Source organism: Dasypus novemcinctus, chromosome 25 (assembly GCF_030445035.2).
Source record: "Dasypus novemcinctus isolate mDasNov1 chromosome 25, mDasNov1.1.hap2, whole genome shotgun sequence".
Lineage (NCBI taxonomy): Eukaryota > Metazoa > Chordata > Mammalia > Cingulata > Dasypodidae > Dasypus > Dasypus novemcinctus.
In genome coordinates this window covers 19897428-19923651 of record NC_080697.1, presented here as the reverse complement: position 1 = coordinate 19923651, position 26224 = coordinate 19897428, and the positions used below count along the sequence as shown (strand labels likewise).

The 26224-nt window shown below is 53.7% G+C and overlaps 1 protein-coding gene across 2 annotated transcripts in view; it reads right to left on the bottom strand.

The window, feature by feature from the left end:
• Positions 1-26224, bottom strand: part of LOXL2 (lysyl oxidase like 2) — a 96627-nt gene that overhangs the window by 4935 nt on the left and 65468 nt on the right. For both annotated transcript variants that reach the window (XM_004452347.4, XM_004452346.5), the window contains exons 7-12: positions 19841-19992; positions 12811-12978; positions 9209-9374; positions 7673-7916; positions 1038-1153; positions 72-208 (exon numbers count right to left, since the gene is read on the bottom strand). In XM_004452347.4, coding sequence (XP_004452404.1) covers positions 72-208; positions 1038-1153; positions 7673-7916; positions 9209-9374; positions 12811-12978; positions 19841-19992 — 983 coding nt within the window. The remainder of the gene's footprint in view (positions 1-71; positions 209-1037; positions 1154-7672; positions 7917-9208; positions 9375-12810; positions 12979-19840; positions 19993-26224) is intronic.

The following is a 26224-nucleotide window of genomic DNA, read 5'->3' as shown; positions in this document are numbered from 1 at the left end:
ATGGCCTTTGGATCCTGCACTTGAGCCTGCCTTGACCCTACCTTCTTCCTAGCCCTTTGCACTCCCCTCACCTGGAACAGGTAGTCTCCAGGAGGCACGTCGGTGATGTCGATCCACTGGCAGTCAATGTCGTGGCGGTATACGTCCCAGCAACCCATGGTGATGCCCTGCTCGCCGAAGTTGGCGCACTCGTAACTCTTCTGGATTTCTGTGGGCAGGGGCAGGCAGCAAGCCCAGTCACCGCTCAACATTGTCCAAAGCTCCCAAAAAGTTCTGTGCCTAATATCTAGCTTATTGGGGGTGTCATCTTGTCTCCCTCCTCTGGGGTATGGCTCATGCCTGAGTTCTCTGTGACCCTTCCTGGGACACCACATTGTCTGGCATGTGGCAGGGGCTCAAAAGCCGTGTGCTGTTTGCTTTTGTGGCCACGTCAGTGAGCTGAGAGGCTCCTCTGCTGAGTACTCTTCGAGGCACTGGCTAGACCAAGGGGAATCAGCACGTCGGTCTGGAGAGCCCCCCAGCAGATGGGCCAAGAGGTCATTCGGCTATGGCCGGAGCTAGAGTGGGCAGGGTGCTGCCTCTGCCTGGGGGAGTCTGAGAGAGTCTGGGGTGGGGGCTTGGACCTGAAGGGTGGGAGCCAGGTAGGACCTGAGTCAGCTGGCTTTGGGGTCCTTAAGAAGAAAGGTTCATGGCAGCCAGACTGCGTGGGGTATATGCGTCAGGTTAAAGAGCTGGACCTTACCCCAGAGACCAGGGGGACCTACCAATTCCCTCTGGGGGGATCTGGGTGCCTTTTATAACCAGGTCTTGTCCACACCCCCTAGCTACAAGCTGTAGCCACGGAAGACCTTAAGAGATCCTTCTCTCTACATTTGAGCAAAGAAAAGCCCAGAGCAGGGAAGGGTCACCTGGAGAGTCAGCAGTGGCCAGGGTGACAGAACCCAGGGTCAGGCCTGGGCTCGGGGCCGGGTGGGCATGGCAGTGGGGACATTCACGTCCCTGTGGAGTCCTCCCCCTGGCCCACACCCGCAGGATACCTCCTTCACATTCCGTGTCCTCCAGGCAGAAGCTGGCCTTGTGGCCCTCGGCCACCTTGGTGCCATTGAGGTTCAACAGGTCGTAGTGGGTGAATACTTCCATGCTGTGGTAGTGCCTGGGCAGGAGAGAAAGGGCCCGGAAGGTCAGTTTCTGGAGCTCCCACTGCTCTCGAGCAACTGCTGAGCTGGTGATTTACTGCTGGAAGCACCTAGGGCAGCATGGCCCAAGCGTGGGAGAGAAGTGGGGGATAAGAGCATCTGGAAATGGAAGGAGCAGAAGCTGGTAAGTGTGGTGCTTAAGAGAACGGGCTCTGGAGTCAGACAAATGGAAAGAATAATGTCCATAATTCATGGGGTGTTGAGGGGCTTAGGAAGTAAAATGAATAAATAGCACAGGGCCTGGCAGACCACATGCTCAATAAGTTAAGCTCTGATTTTTAATAAGCAGGGACCCTTGCTAGCTCTAAAGTGGAACTCACAACCCATTTCTACTTCGTGCAAAATCTCCAGACGAAATTTAAAACTCAACTTTTGGCATCTTTTTTATAACTCTTAAAAGTGGGATTACGATAGGAGAGGAGGAAAGAACCAAAAGGAGAAGGGATAAGTGCAGTAAAGGGGAGAGGCAGGAAAGAATAAACACTAGTAAAGAGGGCACCAGACACACGTACACCGGTGATGCCCAAAGAGGTAAATACCTCCAGGCCAGGAGGGGGACGACCTTAGCTGACCCCAGCGGGCTGCAGGCTCCTGGACGCTGGAATGTGACTGTTAGCCCAGCAGCTGAGGAGAGCCAGGCGAGCAGCAGGAAGTCTGTTCCTTGCATTGAGCAAATAAAATATGGGGAGAGGGGGGAGCTCTCAGTGCAGTGAGTCATCCTCAGGGAGAGACACAAAGAAGGCACATCCCTCCGGCTCTGGAAGGGAGCAGGGGAGGAGACCGTGTGCATCCCAGCTGCTCTGCCATTAGCTGAGAGTTTATATAACGGGGAACTGAGAACAGATGCAGATTCTCTGGAAGTTGCCCTGGATTCCAAATAAACAAGGGGAGACCCTGTGACTGCATCCTGCCTGGCTCTTTTTGAACGCTCGGCTGCAGGCAGAGGGCTTGCATTAGTCCGTGGGTGCCACCAGCAGCTGCCACTATCCCAACACGCTGGTCTCTGTCATTACAGAGACTTGAAAAAAGGGAGAAAAACTAAAGAACAAGTGTCAAGGCGCGGGGAGCAAGAGTCGCTCATGTTCTTCACATGGGACCCAGGGCTCCTCAGTAAGGCAGAGAGGACACTTGCCACTCTCAGGAGTACTGTGAGCCCGGAGTGAGAAAAATCCCATAAAGCCCCTGGCTGGGCCTGGGCCAGCTGGGTCCTGGGTATTGCGCCCCTCCTCATTGTTCTCCTTGCTGCAGGCCCAACTGAGCCTCAGTTCCCTCCCCTCCCCACGCTTTGCAAGTGGCCTTAGGCTCTTCCGCTGCTAGGAGGGCAATGGGGAGCAGAGGGAAGAGGGGAACGAAAAGGATAGGCTTTCAATAGAAAAGAAAAATAAAAATGAAATAAAAAAATTTTTAAAAATAGGGGGAAGTGGACTTGGCCCAGCGGTTAGGGCATCTGCCTACCACATGGGAGGTCTGCGGTTCAAACCCCCGGCCTCCTTGATCCGTGTGCAGTTGGCCCATGCACAGTGCTGATGCGCGCAAGGAGTTCCCTGCCACGCAGGGGTGTCCCCCGTGTAGGGGAGCTCCACGCGCAAGGAGTGCGCCCCGTAAGGAGAGCTGCCCAGCGCGAAAGAAAGTGCAGTCTGCCCAGGAATGGCGCCGCACAACAAGATGACGCAACAAAAGAAACACAGATGCCCAGTGCTGCTGATAAGGATAGAAGCAGTCACAGAAGAACACACAGCAAATGGACAGAGAGCAGACATGTGGGGGGGGAGGGGTTGAAATAAATAAAAAAATAAATCTTTAAAAAATAAAAAAAGAATAGACTTTCTGAGAGGGAGTCAGAAGCTCTTCTTTCTTCCCTCCTATGTTTGCTTGGGTTAAAAATAGTACCAGAAGTGCCTAAATTGGGCTTTCCCCAGGTCACTCATGTTTCTGGGCAAAATGATGCTGAGCCAGGAGCTCCCTGAGAATATTCACAAGGAGGCATTTGATGGCAGTCGAGGCGATGACTTTGAAAGAGTCTATTCTGGCTTCTTGAAGGAGCGAGATGAGACACGAGGTCTGACTCATTGCCTAAAATATGCCCGTGCCCTTCAGAGAGGGGCTTCTGTTACCAGGTTGACCGGCTGGAACCAGGGAAGAGAAATAGGTGTGGGTTGCGTTGTCTAAACAGAACCCAGACAGAGTCCACAGACGGGCTGTTGTCCGGCTGACCTTGGCCTGCTGCTCCTGTCTCCAGGAGACTTGATTTAAGACGCTTCGGGAGCGCTTCGCTCTTTCCTCCTGCGAACACTGGGAGGGAAACCGCCAGTTCTGGAGTCTCCCAAGCTTCGCTAGCTTCCGTCCTGGAGCCCTCTGCTGTCCTCTCAGGCCGGTGGCCGTGGTCCCCGGGCCCCGTCTTACTTGGCCCCCAGTTGACTGGAGGGTGGGGCCTAAAGGACTGCCCCACCCCCACATGCTCCCCATTCTGGAAATCCCAAACAGGAACGCTGGGAGTGTCCTGATGATGAAGATATACTTCCTCTTTCCAGGCTAGAGTGGAAGTCTAGAAGGAAGCCTGATCCACGGGAAAGAAAAGAGGGAAACACAGACTGGGAAAGGAATTCCAGGACACGAAAAGGAGAGAGAAATAAAAACAGAATCGAGGCACAGTGTGGAGGAGATGCTGGGCGCTCTGCATCTTTTCCGACAGCCACATGCCCCCAGGGCCTCTGAAATGGAAATCCTGGCTGGCAGCTCTGCTGAGGCTGGACCATGCTCTCGTCCTCCTGAACTCATGGCCATGAATACTGGGGCTGTCTTCTGGTCCCTGGAGGTGCTACCAGAGGGGTAGAAGGCCTTCTGACTGCTCCACCCTGACATCCCCAAGTGCCAGGCAGTGCCCTGGGAGGATTAAACCTACAGGTGACGAGGGCCTCACATTGGCCAACAAACGGGCCCATGTCCCATCTTAGGGCGCTGGCTCCTGCAGTGGGCTGAGTCGGGGTCGGGCAAGCACAGCCTCCCTTCTGCAGCAGGGGCCTCATTTCTCCCTGCCTGGGAGGGCTGTTACCCTTGGGCCGGAACCTCCATCTCCCCGCTTCACTGGCTTCCTTCCCTCTCTGAGGGCTTCCCCAAGGTGGGAAGGCCGAGCCTCTGGAGCTCCTTGGACACAGCAGGGGTGGCTATCCAGGGAGGGCCAAGCAGTTCTGGACCCCATGTGGATCTGTGCCCAGCTGTGCTTGGCCCCTCAAAGGCTGTGACATCAGGTGTGGCCCCACTACCTGGGAGTGGACCTCATTGAGATCATCAACCAAGGACCAGAGTGCAGACAAGAGAGACTCTGAGGACAGTTTCTTCTATTTCTGGCTGGCTAGGAAGCTCTCAAGGGGGTGTGGGGGTGTATGTCAATCTTTGTGTTTCATCTTAGAACTTTCAAAGAACGTAATTGTTCCTTGTTGTAGCATCAATTAAATATTGAATGACAGTGTTTTCACACTCACACTCATTTGAGCTTGGGGTTCTCAGGCTGGGCACCCCAGGCGTGCTTTGGAGTATCTGTGAATCTGCTGAAATAATATGTTAAGTCTTCTAGAAACATTTCTTTTGAAGGAAGGAAGTGCCAGCTTTCATCGGATTCCCAAAGGGACCCAACAGAGGTTTGGGGCCAGGAGCTCTGTCCTCCCCAGGGCCTGGAGAAGTCACCTGAAGCCCTGGAGGCCAGTTAGTTGGACCCCCCTTGCCCTGGGAACTCAGGGGTATGGAGCAGGAGGAGAGGCTCGATAGGACATCTGCTTTCAGCCGGCATGTTCCTTCCACCCATCCCTGCCGAACCACTGACTAGAACATCTGTGAGCAAAGAAATAAAACAGGCTGCAGGAAAAGGACGGGGGGTATGGGTGGGAGGTGGGGTCAGAGACCCCAAGGCTCCAGATTGGAAGAAACACTTCAATGTCCCCACGGGACTATTCTCAGAGGAGAAACCAATTCCTTGGAGAGTAAATACGTGCCATCCGGAGATCCCCACCACGTAATCTCTGGGTGGACCTCCATATGCAGGGCAGAGGTGCAATTACCTTCTACTTATAGACCCATAGGCAGAGTCAGTTCCGGCAGGCAGCGGGCTTCCACCCACACATTCTTTAAAGGAAATCAGGGGGAAGCGGACTTGGCCCAGTGCTTAGGGCATCCGCCTACCACATGGGAGGTCCGCGGTTCAAACCCCGGGCCTCCTTGACCCGTGTGCAGCTGGCCCATGTGTAGTGCTGATGCGCGCAAGGTGTGCCCTGCCACGCAGGGGTGTTGCCCGCTCCCCATGCGCAAGGAGTGTGCCCCGTAAGGAGAGCCGCCCAGGGCGAAAGAAAGTGCAGCCTGCCCAAGAATGGCGCCTTTCACACAGAGAGCTGACACAAGATGACGCAACAAAAAGAAACACAGATTTCCGTGCCGCTGACAACAACAGAAGTGGACAAAGAAGAAGCAGCAAATAGACAGAGAGAACAGACAACCGGGGCAGGAGGGAAGGGGAAAGAAATAAAATAAATAAATCTTTAAAAATAAATAAATAAATAAAGGAAATCAGGCACCCATGCTGTCATGGCTCTGATTTTACTCTTTGCACCCTACGTTAGATGGATGTTGCTTCTACAGACAGACCAACATTTCTTTGGCTAATTAGGGCTTTCGGGAAAGTTGAGTAATAATTAGAAAGGAGAAGCAGCACCCCTAAGTGATATCGCAGTCTTTTCCTTTGAAACAGGCTAAACAGGCTCCAAACTGACTGGGATGGGCCTGGGCCACAAGGGGTGACATGAGAAAGGGGCCTGGGACTGATTTCTGATTCAGAGCTAGCAGAGGGGAGAGAAAGAGCCACAACCTGGAGACGGGCCTGAGTCGGGACCCCCGATCTGCAACTTCGTGTGCTGTCTTGGCAAGTTACCAAAAGGCCGAAAGGCCGAGCCTCGGTTTCTTCATGAATGACAATGAGGGATCCACGGGCTCGGCACTTAGGAGGGGAGTCACCAAAGGAGAGTTCTTCTGCTCCTGACAGTGTTCACACTTGGAAGCTGGCAGGCAGCCTGGAGCCCATCCAGACCAGGGCTCCCCTTTAACGTGCACACGCTCTCCCGGGAACCCGCTGAAAAGGAAGGTTCTCACTCACGGGTCTGCAGGGCCCTGGAATTCTGCATTTCTCAGGCTTTGTTTTAAGAGGGGCTAGTTGTCTGTGACACAGAGGAGGAAAATAACTGGGTCGAGTCTGCGGGCCTCGCCAGGGGATTCCTGCTGTGGTTGAACGGCAGAGGCCTCCCTCCCTTTCTTTCCCGTGGTGTGCTTGCTTCCGCTCCCCCTACCTACAGCCCTGAGCAAAAGAAAGTGAACAAGCAGGGCAGCAGGCTCTGGATTAGATTAAGGGTCAAGGCAAAAGGGGGAAGAAGATTTGGCTTAAATGGGTAGCTCCCGCCTACCCTGGGAGACCCCGGGTTCAGTTCCCGGTGCCTCCTAAAGAAGATGAGCAAGACAGCGAGCTGACGCAACAGGCTGGTATGGTGAGCTGATGCTACAAGATGATGCAACAAAGAGACACAAGGAGGAAAACACAATGAGAGACTCAACAAAGAAACACAGGGAGAGGAGGTGGCTTAAGCAATTAGGCATCTCCTTCCCACATGGGAGGTCCCTGGTTCAGCTCCAGTGCCTCCTAAAAAAAAGATGATGAGTGCACAACAAACAGACACAGCAAGCACAAACAAAGAGGGAGAGGGGAGAAATAAATCTTCCATAAAAAAAAAAGTCAAGGCAAAGAAATAAAGGAAAGTTGGGGGTTGGACAGGGTGGCTTGCGTGGACTCCAGCTGGTGCTGGCTCCAGGATTTTACTGGTTCTTGCTCACGGGTGATAGCAGTGGGATCAGATCCACACACTGACAGAGCCACAAGGGACATGAGAGGCCCCGGGCGAGGTGGCCCGCTGCTCCACCCCTATGCAGCTGGCTAGAGGCACAGCTGGCTTTAGAGACCAGGTCTTGAGACTCCTAGGTTAGAACTCTTGCCTCCATACCCATCGTCTTCCTAGAGGTATTTAAAGTATATACTAGTACTTAAAATATATTTCCCAATGACATTAGAGTCAAACAACTGCAGAATCCCAAAGCAGAGCACAAACTTGCAGTGGGGCACACTTCTAAAGCCAGTGCCGAGCACAAGGTAGTGGGCATTGGCTTCTCAATGCTTATTTCCTAATGTGAGGGACACTGGGGGCAGGATGGAGAACGGGCTAGGGAGGGCGAGGTGGGCTGGGAGAAATGGGGGTGGAGAACGGCTTCATGAATGTGGAAGGCCAGCGTGGCAGGCTCGACTCACTCCCAGTGGGGAAAATGACTCCCACTGGACGGCGTGTGGCCTCTTGACCCTGAGTGACCCTGGGGACTCTGGGTCCCCTTCCACGGTCCTGCTCGGTGTTGGGCCGGGGCAACTTGGTGGCAGGCGAAGGGAGGCTCACCGGTGGCAGTCGTGCCAGATCCATGCGTGGCGGCCGTTCTTGGGTCTGAAGTCGGACTGGCCGTTGTTGTGGATCTGCGAGGAGAAGCGCAGAAGGCGGCGGTAGCCCGTGGTGGGGTTGGTCTGGGCGGCCGAGGCCGAGAGGCAGTTTTCCTCCATGGCGCACTGCAGCATGAACATGGGCCTGTCCTCCAGGTAGGTGCTCTGCTGGACAATCTCCGCGTTGAGGACCAGGTCAGGGGCAGCTGGGGAGGGGCAGATGAGCAGTTCAGACAAAGCCAGAGACCCTGGCCCCGAGCATTTTACTTCTGATTCTTGGGCTGGGACAAAACCTGAACCCCGGCCTATTACCTTCTGGAACTGGCTCAAAGTACCCTCAAGGGCACCTTCCTTGTTTAACCCTACCCCAGATCACTCCTTTTTCATGACAGCCTTCTCTGACCCTTCTTCAGTTTAACAGCCCTGACTTTCTCGGGGGATGCAACCGGCTTCTCCCTGCATGGAAGCTTGCCTGGCTGGAGGCTGATCAGGGCAGTGGTCTAGCCATATCTCCTCTGAGACGGGGCATGAGAGCTTTCATGGCTCCCCAGAGAAGCTTGTTCTGGGCACTGAGAATCCTGCTTCCTAGAGGACTGGAAATGACGAATAAGTCTAAAAGGGGTTGTTGGTGGGAATCAAACAGACTGAGCTCAGGTTTAGCCCTTTCCCCAATGAGGGTAACTGGCCTTGCATCATCGTTTATTAAGCATGCGCATGTATTTATTGCCCCATTTAATGTGCAGCTTCTAGAAAACAAAACAACGGTGGTGGGTCACAGCAGGTGACTAACTCAGCCAACATCAGCTAGTAGGTGACAGGCCTGGTGTTAAGGTCTCTGCGCAGACCCGGGCCGGTTCCACCTCCCAGATTCCCGACAGGGATGGCTAAGTGGGGTTTTACGAGGCCAGGGACAAGGAGAGTGGGGTGTAGACTGAGGAGGTAACGGAGCCGCAAGGCTGACTGCCAGGGCCTCAGTGTGGAAGGGACTGACTGGGGTTTCTCCTTCCACAGTTTCAATCCCGCTAGAACTCTCAGGGACAAACCAGGAAGCTAAATGACCTCCGGGGTGTGAGCAAAGGAAACTGTCTACAGAGCAGGCTGGAAGGCGGAGGCTGAGCACTGTCTGTGCTTCCTGTGCTGCCCTACCTCAGAAGCTCACTCTCAGGAAGGAATTCCCGCCTCCACTTAACTGATAAGAACAAAGAGTCCTCGGCCACGTCACTTGCCCAAGGTCACGTAAATAGTCAACAGTGGCCCTGGGATTTGAACCTAAGGCTCCTAGACTCCCACCCCTCCCTCCTACTCTTCTTTACTCTCTGTCACCAGGCTGGTGGCTGGAGCATGACGGGTGGTCCCTTTCGCCCCCATCTCTTGTCGCCAACAAGGACCAATCTCTGCCTCCGCCTTTTGCTCAGTGCATGGCGGAGGCCCCAGGGCCCGGCATGGGCCACCTGGTGGGACTCCAGTTCTCTCCTGGTGGGGAGGTGGGAACTCTCACTTTCTGAGCAGGCGACTCCGGCCCCATACTGCACCCCGCCCTGGGGGCAGGCCACGTCCTCTCCGTCGTGGCGGCAGTGCGCCAGGGCCAGCTCCGTGCCCGAGCACTTCACTCCGCTCATGACCACTTTGTTGGCGTAGGCATTCCCGTGCCAGTACCAGGTCTCCTGGACGAATCAACAAAAGAAATGGTCAGCCCATCACCTGCAATGTCACTTTCTCATATTTTCAGCCTCACAAAAAGCCCAAGGTTTTAGGATCTTGTTTTTCCAGATGGAGACGGCTGAAGTACAGAGGATCACTTACCCAAGTCAGGCAGCTAAAATTCAGGTCTTTGGACCCCAGCCCTTGGATGTGACCACTTACACCCTTGGGAAAGCCCAGCTAGGGCTGAAGCCACACGGTTGCAGCGGCTCCCTCATCCTGAGCCCAAGGCGGGCACTGCTGATCAGCCACAGCCCTCTCTCCTCTAGGCCGAATGTGCTCTCAGAGCCCTCAGCACAGCGCCCAGGAGGACACTGCCCACAGATCAGAACTGGCAGGAGGGAGGAAATCTACTTCCCTACCTCAGTCATGAGTGAGACATGTCATAAAGCCTAACATCTGGATTTATTTCAGGGGAAAGCAATTAAGAGATGGTTCAACACAGAAGCCGAGGAGGCCCCACGTTTACGTTGCTGATTTATCGGGCCCTGGGGTGGTTTGGAGCTGTATGCGCCCCAGAAACACCTGTTCTTAAAAGTACTCCATTCCTGTGGGTGTGGACCCACTGGAAGCAGGACCTTTCAGTTAAGAAGTGAGGGCCACTCAGTCAGGATGGGTCTCAGTCCTCAGTAAGCAGAATGAAATTCAGACAAGAAGGGGCAAAGCCGCGGGAAGCAGGAAGCTGAGCCACAGAGGGAACGGCCAGAAGTTCAACATCCTTGGAACCCAAAAAAGAAGGGAGAAAACAGGAGATGCCACCCCGTGCCTTGCCATGTGACAAGCTAAGGACCAAGGACCACCGGCAGCCAGTCCCACGGTGCCACAGTCTTGATGAAGGCGTCGCCTTGGTTTGGACTTCTGTCTTAGCCTCAACACCGTGAGCAAACAAATCCCCATTGTTTAGGCCGAACCACTGCGTGGGATTTCCTTGAGCAGCCCAGGGAACTACAGCGGGCCCCTTTGACCTACGGGGCTTTAAAACACGGTTAGGACATAGATTCACACGTCCCAAGAGCTTCCAGCTGAAACACATGAGGGCCAGAGGGGAGAGCTGGGTGCAGAGTGGGCCCGGGTCACGGGGGCCGAGGCAGGACTGGGGTTCCGGGAAGTGTTCCTGGGGACCTTAGAGGAGCACTCGAGAGAACAGGGCAGACCTTGGAGTTTCTCCAACCCCCTCCTTCTCCAGATGAGGAGACAGGGGCCTGCCGACGGGACGGGGCTTGTAATCGGCGGCAGATGTGGGGCTGACCTCAGGCCCGGGCCCATTTCACGAGCCCAGCGGGCGGCCGTCATCAAGGCCCGGCAAGTAAGGCCCAGGGCCACTGCTTTGCACAGCCCACCGCACCCCACTCCACCCAGCGTCTGCTCCTGAGAGCACAGGCCCTGCATCCTAGGGATGAGCTGACAGGGAACAGAAATAGCTGGGCAGCCACCCTGGCGAAATGCGGCACTGGTTTTGCCACTCTCACCGCTGGCCATGGACAGTGTTAGCAGACACACCTCGCCGTCCTGGGAAGCCAAGCTCCGGGGGACTGAGCAGGTGCACAGGGGCCTCGTCCTACCTGAGCGCAAGAATGAGGAGCCAGACAGGGGCGGGGGACACGGGCAGCCCTCCAGCTGCCGCAGGGCCTTTGCTCAGGGCTCAGCACCTCCCTTCAGAGAGACTTGGGGCCTTGGCAGCCTGTGGGGACAGGCCTGGCGAAGAGGCCAGCATGCTCGCTGTCCCAGAGATTTCTTCCCAAGAAGGCTGGAGTCAGGTTCAGCAAAGCAAGCCGGGGCTTTCAAGCCATGTTCCTATTCTATAAGAAGTCACTGGGAAGCGGACTTGGCCCAATAGATGGAGTGTTCACCTATCACATGGGGGGTCCAAGGTTCAAACCCTGGGCCTCCTTGACCCGTGTGGAGCTGGCCCCCGCACAGTGCTGATGTGTGCGAGGAGTGCCCTGCCACGCAGGGGTGTCCCCGCGTGGGGGAGCCCCACATGCAAGGAGTGCACCCCATAAGGAGAGCCGTCCAGAGCGAAAGAAAGTGCAGCCTGCCCAGGAATGGCGCCACATACACAGAGAGCTGACACAACAAGATGACTCAACAAAAAGAAAAACAGATTCACGGTGCTGCTGCTAAGGATAGAAGCGGTCACAGAAGAACATACAGCGAATGGACACAGAGAGCAGACAACTGGGGGGGGGGAAGGGGAGAGAAATAAATAAAAAATAAATCTTAAAAAAAAAAAAAAGTCACTAGGTACATCTAGAGCCAGGATCCTGAGGGTCGGGAATTGTTCGTTGCATTTCACGGGGGAGGAAAGCACGCAGGGCAGGGCGGTTACTTTGCCCCATGTCACCCGTGCAGCCGGCTGGTGGGAACAGAGCCGGGGCCCTCGGCTCCTCCTCCCCGCCTCTTTCTACGACGCTCCACCCTTGGGGTTCCCTGTTCCCTCGGGATTTCGGGTTCAGAAAGGGAAGGCTTTTTTTAAAAATATGTTTTTCATTTCTTTTTAAAAGATACACAGATCACACAGAAGGAACATGAAGGCTTTTAAAGCCAAAGTACTGCTTGTCACTCCTGTGCCACCCTGTGACTGGGGGCAGGAGGGTGGAACACAGAGCCCAGCTGCTTTCAGCTCAGTTACTCTTTCTTTGGGGAAGGGGGAGAGAAAGGGGTTGTGGGAGCAAAGGGCAGCCAGTGCCTCAGTGACTCCAGGCGTGTCCAGAACGACCAACTGGAAACCCGTTCTGTCCAGAGGGAGATTCCAGGGGGGCAAAGTGACGAGTCTGGGCCGTTGGGCCTTGGGGGGCGGGGTCACCACTACCTGCAGGGCTGCGTCCCTCTGCACCCCAGGACCAGCTCCTAGCCCAGGCACCCTGCATCCCACCAGGCAGACCTAGAGGGGGCCATGGAAACCGGGGCCCCACCCTCTCATCCTGCAGAGGGGGCTGGAGGCCAGGGAGGGGAGTGACCCATCCAAGGGCTGAAAGCCGAAAGGGGCAGAGCTGTGGCCGGAATAAGTTCCCCCGACTCCCAGTTCAGCTGCAGGGGGCCTCACGGAGGAGGGGGCTGCTAAACACGGGAAGGGTCAAAACGCCAGCCCTGAAGGCTACATCTGAAAGTGGTCCACAGGGGCAATGGTGGGTGGTGTCTATGGTACCAGAATATTAAAAAAAAAAGATCCATGGAACTGTACAACCCAAAGTGAACCCAGAGTCAACCACAGGCTATACAGAGTTAAGAAAACAATTATTTAAAAAATGTGCTTTCATCAATTGTACCAAAGGCACGTAGAGCATTAGTAATAGGGTGGATACGGGAAACCTGTATTTTATGCATGATCACTCGGTAAACCCACAGCTTCTCTCGTTAAAGAAAGGAGGGGGGCGCTCTGGGGCCAGGGCCTCTCACCTGGAAGGCGTTGCTCGCGAACCCGAGACCCAGCTGCCTGCAGACCACCATGGCCTCCACGATGCCCCAGTTCTCGCCGCACACCGTTCCCCACACGAGGGATCCGTTTCTCTCCACCAGCACCTCCACGCGGCCCTCGTAGGGGTTACGGCCTCCGTTCAGGCGCAGCTGTGGACGGGAAGGAAGGCCTGGTCAAGAGAGGGCAGGGTGGGAAGGCAGCTGGCCCACCATCCCGCCTCCAGCCCTGGTGTCCCCAAAGCCCCAAGCTGCCTGGGACGCCCCCAGACTCAACAGCATGGCCTGAGCCCGCTACACCTTGCCACCGTGCCCGGCATGGTCTTCAACATTAGCTCCCCCAGCCCAGGCCACAGAAGCCTGGGCCCTGAGCAGACTCTGACTCCGACCCCGGCTGCTTCCCACCCCACCCTGTGAGGCTGTGCCCATCAGTGGGGAAGTGCTCTTAGAATTGGATGCATTGGGAGGAGGGGGTCAAGGGGCCTGTACATGCTAGAATTTCCCAAGCCGCCTTCCTAGGCCCTTTGCTCTTCTCCACACCCTCTGCCTGGCAGGTTCCATCTCCTGACTCATCTCCTCCCCCGGATCCCACGCTGTGCCCACCTGCCCTGCCCAGAACTCCCTGCTGAGACCTGTGAATCCAACTGCCTAATTGACAGTTCCACCTGGACAACTTGGAGACCCCAAATTTCCACCTGTCCTCTTTTCTCCCTCCCCTACGCTTGTTCTCTATCACCCTCCTTGGGTCCCTATTTCAGCTAAAGCTCCACCATCCAGCCCAGGGGTCAGCAAACGTTCCATAGTAAATAGCTTAGGATTTGTGGGCCAGACCCTCTGCTAGAACTACCCAGGGAGGCCGTGGTAATGGGAAATCAGCCAAAGGAGTCGGAAGCGACTGGGTATGGCTGGGCTCCAATAAAACTTCATTTACAAAACCAGGTGGGCTGGATTTGGCTTGCAGGTCACAGTTTTCCGACCGCTACTCTATCCCATCAGAAATCGGTGAGCATGAATAGAATATCAGTAAGTCCACTCTAATCCATACTCTATTCCTCCATCCTGTGGAGAAAGCGGCCATGGTGGCTGCTGGGGGTAGGGAGTGGGAGGAAGAGATGAGATGTGGGGGTCTTTTTGGGACTTGGAGTTGTCCTGGGTGGTCCTGCAGGGACAGTTACTGGACACTGTATGTCCTCCCATGGCCCACTGGGGGGACTGTGGGAGAGTGAGGGCTATGATGTGGACCATTGACCATGAGGTGCTCAGAGATGTATTCACCAAATGCAATGAATGTCTCATGATGATGGAGGAGGTCATTGTTATGGGGGGAGGAGTAGGGTAAGGGGGGTTGGGGGTATATGGGGCTCTCATATTTTTTGAATGTAATATTAAAAAAATAAAGACAAAAAAAAAAAAAAGAAATCGGTGAGCAATCCTTGCCATCACCCTCTTTCTTATCCCCATGTCCTTTCAAAATCTTCAGCCTGTAGACTACCTAAGGCCCTCTCCAATCCACCTGCTTCTCTCTACCTTCATCTTTCCTACCCTCTGAGGGTATCATCTCTTGCTCAGTAAGAGCCGCCCCACCCCTCTCCCTGCTTCTAGACTTGACTTCGCAATCCATTCTCTACTCAGAAGCCAAAATGGTCTTTTGAAAACAAGGACCTGGCCCTGTCACCCCCCTCCACATGTGGCTTCCTAACATTCTTCCTCTTCAGCTTTATCTCCTGCCTCTCTTGTCCCTTCCGGGCCTCCAGGGCTGCCTCACTTTGTTGGCTCTGTTGTGCAGTGACAGGTACATTTCACAATGTGGCCCTGTAGTACAGTTGCACCTTGGCTCAGGCAATCCCTGCCAATTCCGTACCCAAGGAAACCTCCCTCAGATGGGTGTCATGGCCCCTGTTACACAATCTACAGCCCCCTACACACCTCCTTCCTAGCATTTGTGACAGTTATGATTAAACTAACTACAGTTTCTTTAACATCTGTCTCCCCTGCTACTACCTAAGCTCCAAAAGGCAGTGCTGTATTAGTTTGGCTTATTTTGTGGTCAATACCTAAGATAGCACCTCACAAATTTTAGGCACTCCATATTTTTTGGAATGAATGAATAAATGAGCAACCTTAGGGAATGAAAGCCAGAACCAACTTCCATGAGGTCAAGCAGACAGGTTTGGAGTTGGGGGAAGGGTTCTACAAATGCCACCCTCACTCCCAACCCAAGTAGCTTACCCTGCTTCCCATGACAACAGTTCCACTCTAGCAGGCCATTCCTTTGAGATAAGGCCTGGCACCTCCAGGAACTCTCTGTGAAAATGCAAGCACTCTGGGGGTCCTCAGCACCTTAGGCTGTTCACCCACCAGTCCTTGGCAACACCCCAACCCCTAGGGCAGGGGTCTTAATCTTACTGTGGACTTGGGGTGCAAGGGTCAGTAAAGAGAGATGCAGACAGATGGGCCAAGGGTGTTCAGAATGACAGATCTACCTCCCAGGTGGTGGAGTAGATGAATGAAATGGGATACTTCACCTAAAGGGCTCAGAATGGGTCTGGTACACAGTAAGAGCTCAAGAAATGGTAGACACGATCATGGCAATGACCACTAGGGAGGGAGCCCCAGCGCTAATAAAACAGCTCTTCGGAGGAGACAGAAGCAGGCAAGGAGAGGGCTGGCCAGAGCTTTGTCTTCCTGCTGTCTCCAGGCTGAGAACTCATGGTCAAGGTGGGCACTGGACACTGGACTGGACACGACTGTGCCTCGCCCATGACTGACATACCTCTGGACGTAGTAAAAACACAAGGAGGACAAGCAGAGCCATCGGGGCAGTCCTAAGATGGCTCGAGTCTTGGGCAGGAGGCAGGCCACCCAGCCTTAGCAGCCCGAGGCAGGAGGGCAGCAGCTCTTCAACAGTGTGCACACATCACCTCAGCAAGACTGTCTCTAGGTCTGCTCCTCGGCTTAGCTGCGACCTAAGGCCTGGACTTCACTGCACACTTCCTTTACGTGCTTTCTGAACTCTTGCCAGTCAAGTTGGCCTCCCAAGAGTTCTAATTAATTGTGCTTGGGCAGCCAGGATTCTCCCTGGACCATTCATTTCTGCAAGATGCATTGAGTGTGTACCAAGTGACAAGCACTGGGTTAGGTGCCGGGAGGTTCTGGGAGCACTTGTGATGTCCCTGGCCCCGGACGAGTCCTTTCTGGACATGAGCTCATTAGTCCTCCCAACAGACCTGGAGGCAGCACTATGGCCATTCCCATTTTACAGATGGGAAAGCAGAGACTCAGGTAAGGCAAGCAACTGCCAGACCAGACCACCTCCAAGCCATCTGGTTAAGCCCCATCTCCAGTGATGCTTCTGGCCGAAAGGCAGGAATCACTGCCTGCACCTGCTTGGGGGAAATGGAACTGACCCCCGAGCAGGGGTGTTCAGAGTCAGGCGGGGGAGGGCACACCCCCAATAGGCGGTCCAGGCCCTGGAGCCCCGGCCCAGGCCTTCTGGGGCTGTTTACTGTCCAGTGGGGTTCTGCAGTCTGGACTGACCCCGATGCTTAGAGAACTCATGAAAGCACCTAATAGCATCCCTGGTCACCTCTGCGTGACTTCTGACTTGGTGGGGAGCAGTTGCTGCCCTCCCCAACTTCCCCTTGCCCCGCTCCCCTGAGACTCCAACCTTCTGGCCTGGCCATGGGTCAGGTGCAAGTGTGTGTCCAGGAAGGACAGACAGCACAGTGGGGACTGGCCTCGGGGTGAGCCCACTCAGAATCTGGACCCTGGCCTTTGGAAACCTGAAGCCAAGGCTCCCTTCTGGGTGGGAGGTGCAGGTCCTCTCCCTTCTCCCCGGCCCCTAGCACAGTTTCCCAGCTTCCCCCACCCCAACCCGGGGGGAGTAAAGGCCCCCCACAGCCACGTGAGCCAATGGGGAGGTGCCGAGCTGGGCCCCGGCTAACACTGAGGCTTCGAGTGCCAGTGCATGGTGATGACAGAAGGGGGAATGGCTTTTCATGGGGGTTTATTATTGTTTTTAAGTCCCTACAGACCAGCACTGCTTTGCTGACTGCACTTGGGGCGGGGGCGCCCACCACTGCCTCACAGCTCTGTTTTGCTGCCTTGAGGTCAATGAAAGACAAGGATGGGGAATGCTGGAGAACCCTCGGTTCCCACTTCTCCTGCTCGCAGAGGGCAAGGCACCCAACTTAAGTCTAGCTGTCTCTAGGGCTTCCTAGGGTCCCCAAGGACCCCCTTCCTTGGTCCAAGGCTGCCTCTGTGGGCATCCCAGAGTTGGGTGGCCATGTACCGAGGCTAATCTCAGAGGCTCTGGCTGAAGAATGGCTGCCACACAGACTCCGGGGCAAAGAAAACACATGGCCAACAATGGCAAGCCAGGGCCTCTCTTGAAGGACTTGCCAAGACTCCCAGATCCTGCTGTGGTTCTTCAAGGCCCGGAACAGTCTCGGTGGCAGAGAGGAGGGTTCAAATGTTCTGGAAGGAATCTGGGCACTTCAAGGTGCATTTGGGTGCTTTCTTGTTTTCCAGAGAAAACTAGAAGGGCACCAGAGTGGTTGGCCCTGAAGTTCTGACTCGGCCCTGGACACAGTTCTCCATTCTCCAGCCCCACGGCAGGAGCCAGTATTGTGGGAACCGCCTACTTTGCTTGCTGAAGTGGACTGAGCTCACCAGTGTCCATGGAGCCCCAGAGGCCTCGGGGTCGGCGAGGAGCCTCTGGCCCCTCCTTCCCCTCATCGCCTGGTATCTTTGGCGTCACTCCTCAACTCACCGAGCCCCACCACATCCGAGCCTGGGGATGCCAGGGAAGGTCAACCCTTCTCAACATTTCTTAAAACAACCCAGACATTTCCCCTTTCCTATTCCTCTGGTTTTCTAGGGCAGAAGCTTGCGGGGTTGTAAAGAGAGGAAAGCGTGGGCAGCTACACTTTCTTGAGCACGAATTGGGAAACGAAACAGACGGTGGAGTATTGCAAGGCTGTGCCATGTTTTGATGAGGTTATGATTATCCCACACCTATTTTGGGGGGTGGTAGGATGGGGAAGAGATAACACAACCCAGATGTCGAGCATGAAAGGAAATAGGGCGACTTGCCAGCTTCAGTTCTACGCATGTGCCTGGTCCTGCCGCCAAGCCAAGGCCAGGCCCGGGTTCAGAGGTCAACTGGAGGTCGGCAAAGGAGGCGGAGCGCCTGCAGGGGATGAGCTGCTTGGGAAACCCACTGGCCCTGCCCAGAGCCTTCCCACCTTGGCTCCTCTCTCCCATCAATTAAAGAAACGAGGCTTTGTTTTTACTGGACAGAAAAAACCTTCTAGTTCCAAGTCTGCAGCTTTACTAGCTGTTTAGAAAAGTCCATATCCTAATGCGCTGAGGACGGGAAGGGAAGAGGGGAATGATGCCTCTCACCTCCTTATTTTCAGAGGCGGACACTGAAACCAGCTGGAAGTCCCACAGTGGCTGAGCGATGGACCAGGGAGTCTACAGTCCACCCCGTGTTGCCGCTCACGTCCTCTGGGACCTCACACCATGCCATGCTGTAGCTGGCCGTGACTGCAAGGCAGTTCTTGCAGCCCACATGCACTTCTTTCATAGGTGGTTTCCCCATTTACTTGCAGGAGGATTAAGCACATCCAAGTGTGACCTTCTCCCACTCCCTATGCTTGAGTGCAGAGAACCTGGAGGGCCCTGGGGAAGGGCTGTTTGGGTTGGGGCTGTGGCTCTTCTACTGGCATGACCTGTCACCTGGCTCAGGTGTACCTGCCAGTCAGCACATGGCCCTTCGTGTCTTTGGCCTTGGTCTTCCACTTGGTTTGAAAACCCCATTCCACTAAATTCCAACCTGTCTTCAGTGAACAGTGCCACGGCATACTGGGACTCACAGCACAGGGCTTTTCGCAGCTTTATTGTGGCTATCTCAGAACATGGGTGGGCAGTGACAGATTGTCACCTACAAATGAATGCCGGGCTTAGCCAAGAGCTGCTGGCGCTCACACGTCACGGCGCTGCTGGGTGGTGAACTGTACGAGACGTGCTGCGGCTGGCGGGCTGAGTGACACCTTAGGCCACCAGTGCCAAGGCCAAGAACTACTGTCGGAGCAGGGGCCTGGCGTGGGAACCACCTGCACTGGTGCGTCCACATTTCCTCAATTTGAAAATGAGCACCCAAGAAGCTCTCCCAACCTGCCAGCCCTGTGCTGGGCAATGTGCAGCACCCAAACAAATCCCTGGCACAGTGGAGATGGCTAAATTAGAAGTGCTGTGCCTCTTTGTAGGTCTGGGTAGACCTTGAGGCAAGGAAGACTTTGTCTCAGAGGCTACCTTCTTGGGTGAGGTCACCCAAGCTAGGGGACACAGTGTAGGGTTTTAGAGACCCCGTCTCAGGAAGGGAGGGGTGTGTTTGTGGCTATGATGCTGTTTGGATCCCATTTCATGCCCTCTGGTTACCAAAATCCTGTTTTCCTTTCCAAAATACTGCCTGTGTTTTGCTGACATTTCTCTGTGGTTTGTGGGCCTGCTGTCAGATGTGCTTCCTCTGGGTCCTTGCAAAGGGCCCTGCACAGGGGCTGTGGGCTTGCGTCCCTGGCCATAACGACTGAGCTGTGACTGCCATGTGCATGTCCAGTCCCAATGCAGGACGTGGCACACCATGGGTGCCTAACACCTGCCACGTGGAGGAACTCAGGGTGGCACGTCCATGTGTTCTCCCATTTGGCAAACCTACATGTGTCAGGTGGCAACGTGTGCCAGGTGGCAACACATGCCAGGTGATGGTGTGTGCCCGGTGCCGATTTGTGCCAGGTGATGACGTCTGCCAGGTGATGACGTGTGCCAGGTGATGATGTGTGCCCATGACAATGTCATTAGTGCTGATGACAGGCGAGCCCGAGTGCCTCTTGAGTTCATCATCAGAGAACCCTGTTGGAAAACTTCAGTGCGAGGCCACCTGGTCTACACTTCTTGGAGCCTCTGTGACCAAAACCACAGTGCAGCCCCTCTAGGCGTCCAGTCTCCTCACCTTTTTCTGGAAGCCCATGGCAGGGATGTTGCACCTCACACCAGCATCTTCCTCGTGGTTGCAGCCCAGAGACTCGACATTGAACTTGCAGTCTATGATGGACTTCTCATTGCCAGTGCACTCGATTTCGTTGAGGTGGATGGGTCCTATTCCTGGGGAGGGAAAAGAAACATGTGCTGTGGGAGTCTCTGAAGAAAACTTTGTGGAATTGGAAAGAAAGTCCTGAACGATGGAGAATGCTTCTTCCGGGAAGTGGACTTTGCCCAGTGGTTAGGGCGTCCGTCCATCACATGGGAGGTCCGCGGTTCAAACCCCGGGCCTCCTTGACCCGTGTGGAGCTGGCCCATGCGCAGTGCTGATGCACGCAAGGAGTGCCGTGCCACGCAGGGGTGTCCCCCGCATAGGGGAGCCCCAAGCGCAAGGAGTGCACCCTGTAAGGAGAGCCACCCAGCGCGAGAGAAAGTGCAGCCTGCCCAGGAATGGCGCCGCCCACATAGAGAGCTGACACAAGATGACACAACAAAAAGAAACACAAATTCCCGTACCGCTGACAACAATAGAAGCGGACAAAGAAGAAGACACAGCGAATGGACACAGAGAGTGGACAACCCGGGTGGGGGAGGGAGGGGGGAGGGGGAGAGAAATAAATAAATAAATCTTTAAAAAAAAAAGAGAGAGAATGCTACTCCCATTCTTAAAAACAATCCTAACCCCCTCCCGTAATCAGCTCAGTGACCCAAGCCTCTTCTCTCTGGGGAGAGAAGAAGACTTACCGCTGGGCTGAGGTTTCTGATGCTAAACCATTGTTTTTTGTTTGGGAATTCACTTCTCACGTAAGCACCTCTAAAGTGTGCTGCTAAATTGCTGTGTGACCTTGGCCAAATCACAGCGTCTCTGAATGTGGTTTTCTCACAAAAATAAAGGTGCTGGACTAAACAGCATCTAAGCTTCCTGCCTAACTCGAGTATTCTGTGCATCTCTGACTCCAAGAGGGATGGAGGACTGTTGCCGTATCAGCCAGGGCCCTGAGGGGCACAGATGGCAAACTTAAATCAGATGATTGGAGTAGCGAATGAAAGAGGGATTTTAAAAATAAGCGCGTGGGCAGTGCAGGGGCATCCAGTACTCAGGGGCTAGAATAGTGGGCAAGGCACGGCCACGAGGCCCGGAGGGGTGAGCGGGGAGCCAGTACCTGACCCAGAAGGGTGGAAGAGCTGCGCTCAGAGGCCGCTCCTTAAGGGTGGTGACGGCTGGTGGGGGACATTCCGCGGGGCCCCCGCTCTCGCACAAGGAATTCCCCGGCCTCGCTCTTCTCCCTACGTCTCCTGCCAGTGCTCCTGGTTACCCAAACCCAGCGGAGGCTTCTGGGGTACTGCACGGCATGGAGAGTGGAGCCGGGGCAGATGGAGAGCTCCAGCAAATCCCCCGCGGGGAGCAGGTGCTTCGCTCACGGCGCGGAGATAACAAGAGTGAGCCCCCCAGTGCCAGGGAAAGAGGGTCCCCAGGCGGACCATGCATCACACACCCTCCTCTTTCTTGCCCACTTGGATAGATAAAGTCCACTTCTCCCAGGTGCTCCGGCATGAGCCTACCCCGTCTCCTTGGGACCCCGCCCTGCAGGTGGTCTCCTGGCTCCCCTGGGCCTCGCCATTCTCCTCTTGCCCCCCAGCGTCTAAGTGTGCCCTAAAATCTCTCACCTTTATGATGACCCTCGCCTGGCCCTCACCACCCTGGGCCTGCCACGCTCCTCCCTTGCAGGGAGTTGCATCTTGGAGGATCCGTCAGCTTCTGTTCCCTCTGCCTCCCCAGTGGCAAGCTGTGCGATCGTGCCCCAAAGCCGCTTCCGCACCTGCATCAGGAAATGGTGCCTTCACCCAGCAGGCTGCTCTTGCCAGAGCCCACAGGTCATTCCTGGCTCTGCTGCCCACTCCTTTATCCCTGCCAACCCAGCCACTCTGCCTTCTGTTCACTCCGCCAAAATCTGGATTTCCCCCCTCATTTCTGCCGCCACAACACTGGCCCCTACCCATCATCTCCATCATGCAATCGCCTCTAATCTCTCTCCCCTCTTTTTTTTTAAAGATTTATTTATTTTTTTTATTAAATCGTCTTTACACTGTAGTTTATGCTCTCCCCCAGTACCTTCGGTGGGTTATGGCAGGATATATAATGTCCAGCATCTGTCCCTGCAGTATCATTTAGGACAACTCCAAGTCCCGAAAATGACCCCACGTCTCATCTCTTCTTCTCTCTCCCTGCCCTCAGCAACTACCATGGCCACTTTCTCCAGATCAATGCTACAGTTTCTTCCATTACTAGTCACAACAGTTCTATAGTAGAATACCAGTAAGTTCACTCTAATCCATATTTTATTCCTCCATCCTGTGGACCCTGGGTTGGTGATGTCCACTCCACCTCTATATCGAGAGGGGCTTAGATCCCATCTGGGTTGATGTTCTTGAGTGTGATGGAGTTGGACTCAGATGTGACCTTTCTACACATGCTCTTCTGTCACTTTTACTGAACCTGTGGTTGGTGCTGGGGTTGGCATGTACCCAGGAGACTTCAATCTCTGGACTGTCCATGTGACAGCTGGGCCCTGAGCCTCAGCAGAGTTGGAACTCCTACTCTCCGGTTCGTTGGACTTACCCAGGTCAGCTAACAGGGAGGTGAAGATGGTCAACCACCACACCAGGGGGACAAGAGTGCCAACAACTCCAAGCAGGAGAATCGCATTCCTCCCCCCTTGCTTCTTCCAATCTCTTCTCCCCACAGCAGCCCAGGGGATTTTACTCATGCACGCTGCCTTAAAACCCTTTAATGGCTTCTCAGGGAATTAGGGATAAAATCCACAGTCCCTCGGGCCCTGGTGTGGGGCCTCCCACTGAGGTTCTGGCTCCACCTCGCCCCTGCTCAGTCGCGGGGCCTCTCTGAAGCCACACAGTCTCCTCTGCCTGGACAGCTCTTCTTGCCCCTTCCACACTCACGCCTGTTCACCCTTCAGGGCTTAGCTTTGACATCACTTCCTTTTCTGACACACCAGTCTGAACTGGGTCCCCCTAGAGCCTCTAACTGAGCCCTCTACTCTGCCTTGTATTTAGGTGGTTGCTTGTTTAATGTCTGTCTGTCTTTCTCACTAGGCCAGAGAATCCATGAGGCAGGGATCATATCTGTTTTCCTTCAGTATTCTCAACAGTGCCTAGTGAATAGGAAGTGCTGATCAATAGGGTTTAAAAGGCTGTGGATAGATGTCACCTTGTTTGAAAGCTATTGTCTCAGACTCTGTACATTACGTTAAGTAAATATGATGTGAATAGGGTGTAAGAGTATCGCTGTGGAAGGGAAAGGTTTTGTGGTGGATGTATGGGAGTGCTGTATACTATATATATATGCATTGCTGTGGTCTAGGGCTCCTGTGAAGAGAAGCTCAATAATTGGGGGGGGGGGGGGGGGAAAGATAGGATGTAGAATTTTTTCCAAGTCAACACGTATTCTTTATATAACCTTTAAACCCATTGCTATATGCCATTTCCTAGTAAGGGACCCTGACATTATATTGGGCTTCAAATTTCAGGGAGTTCTGGATCACAGAGTGGTTCAACAAAGGCAATGGAGGAATACTGGTATGGGATACCATTGACAGGGGATATATGGCTGACAGGGAGCTGTACAGAACATATGTCCAGGGTGCATGGCAATGTTTGGATATACTCATAGTGGAAACAATTAAAAACCATAGCAGGGGGGGTACTGGGTTCCTGGCCAGTGGTGCTCTGTCGTGGTCCCTAGGGGAGCAGCGACAGTCTCCCAGGTGCAGTGGCGGGGACCGGGAGGGAGTGAGGGTTCAACAGTGAGCCCCTGACGCTAATGACTATGCTTGTGAGCTGATAAGCCTAAAATAAGAACAAGGCCTAGAGCAGCATTGTGCCTGGGAATTTCCTCCTGTCAGCCTTCATGTTACTCAAATGTGGCCAGTCTCGAAGCCAAACTCAGCATGTAAATGCAATGCCTTCCCCCCAGCGTGGGACATGACACCCGGGGATGAGCCTCCCTGGCACCGAGGGACCACTATCAACTACCAACTGATGATGCAACTGGAAAATGACCTCATACGGAAGGTTCAACGCGGATCAGCGGAATATCCCTGTCTACATAAAATAACATGACTTCAAAATGCTGTTTGACCTAATGTAAGGGGGAAATGGAAAGGAGAAATGAGTTTATATGGCTACGAGTCTCTAAAAAAGAGTCTGGAGGCTGTCAGAAGGATTGCCCTTATGCACAACTGAGCAGAGTCTGAGAGACAGATAAAGCAGATACAACCCCCAGATATCGGTTCCTTCGAGGGCTAAAGAGACCCATGGGAGTTATGGTCATGGCCGATGGGGTTAACTACCAGGTCAGATGGCCCCTCTTTGGAACTGGTGTTTATGTGTGATGAATCTGGACTCAGATGGGATCTCTCTTCATAAGACTTTCATGCTAATGTGCTGGAGGTGCAGTTAGTGTCGGGGTTTAAGATATATTTAGGGGATTTGAATCTCTGGACTGACAATGTGATAGCCAGGTCCTGAGCCTCAACAGACTCCAGCACCTACAGTCTGACTTATTGGGCTCACCACACTCAGCTAAGATGGAGTTGAAGAAGGACAACCACCACACCATGGAGCCTAGAGTGATTACAACTGAAAGTGGGAGGATTGCATCCAGCATCCATGTGGAATCTGAGCCTCCTCTTGACATAGAGGTGCAATGGACACAACCAATCCAATGTCCACATAGAAAAGGTGGCATTGGATTGAGAAAAGTGGACATGATGGCTGATGGGTATGGGGAAAGGCAGGAAGAGATGAGAGGTGGAGGCGTCTTTGGGACATGGAGCTGCCCTGGATGGTGCTTCAGGGGCAATCACCGGACATTGTAAATCCTCACAGGGCCCACTGGATGGAATGGGGGAGAGTATGGGCCATGATGTGGACCATTGACCATGAGGTGCAGAGGTGCCCAAAGATGTACTTGCCAAATGCAATGGATGTGTCATGATGATGGGAAGGAGTGTTGCTGGGGGGGGGGGGGGAGAGGTGGGGTGGGGGTGGTAGGGTTCAATGGGACCTCATATATATATATTTTTAATGTAATATTATTACAAAGTCAATAAAAAAAATTCAAACTAAAAAAAAAAAAAGGCTGTGGATGTGGCTCAAGCAGTTGAGCACCCACCTACCACATGGGAGGTCCTGTTCCTGGTGCCTCCAAAAGAAGACAAACAAATAACGAGCAGACATCAAGCAAAAACAACAAGAAAAAAAAAAAAAGAGCAGGGAGTAGATGTGGCTCAAGCAATTGAGCATCTTCTCACATGGAAGGTCCCAGGTTCAGTTCCTGGTGCCTCCTAAAGAAAAAAATAAACAGACAATGAGCAGAAAATGAGCAAAAAAACAAGAATAACAAGCAAACAGAGAGGGAGTCATCTCAGGGGGGTAAAATCAGTTTTAAAAAAGGCTGTGGTTGCTCGGTGTTGGAGGTTCAAGCACGGATGAGGCAGGGCCCTGCCTTAAAGAGCTCACAGTTCATGGGGGAGGCAGATGCACAGAGGCTTGTAACATGATGAGGCCAACGTTAAATATGGAGGTGACTGTGAGAGCTTCGGAGCCCAATGATGGGGCCTTGGCCCTGTCCAGGGTTTCTGGGGACACCAAGTATCAAGGCTTTACAAGGCCAAAATAATAATTTCCAGGAGCAACCCAGGTTTATAGATAAAAGCCAAGTTTTCATTTCCTTCGGAAATTCGTGAGATTTTCATTTCCTTGAATTTTATACAAAATTTATAAAGTTTATAGAATTTTAAGACATTTGTAAAAACACATCAGTGACTATAGCTGAAGCTTTCAAAGAACTCAGAATGGAAAGCCTATCAGAAACTACAGATCCTAAAGAGAGCCACTGAGGCAAGCAAGGGCCACATGGATTAAGACTGCCATAGAAAAGAGCAGCTCTACCTTGGACTTGGGTACCAGGTGTCAGATCAGAGGCTTATTTGATAATGATGGCTACGATGACGATAGCTAGTATTTATTGAGCACTTACCATGTGCTGGATTATGTTCTAAACGCATTGCTTACACTAACTCACTCAATTACCGCCACAACCCCATGTGAGGAAACTTGGAACCAACTATTAAGGAATTAGCCCAAGAAGGGAGCCAGGATTCGAAGCAGGCAGGCTGACCCTACAGCCAGGATCTAGAAATACTTGTGAAGTTCATTCAGAAGACTCAGGAGAGACGACCCTACATAGGAAAGGAGCAGAAGTTTACTCTGGGAAAGACCTGGGAAGTCATGTCTTTCTGTTTAATAGAGGATTGCCTTCGAGGGACTTCTCAAA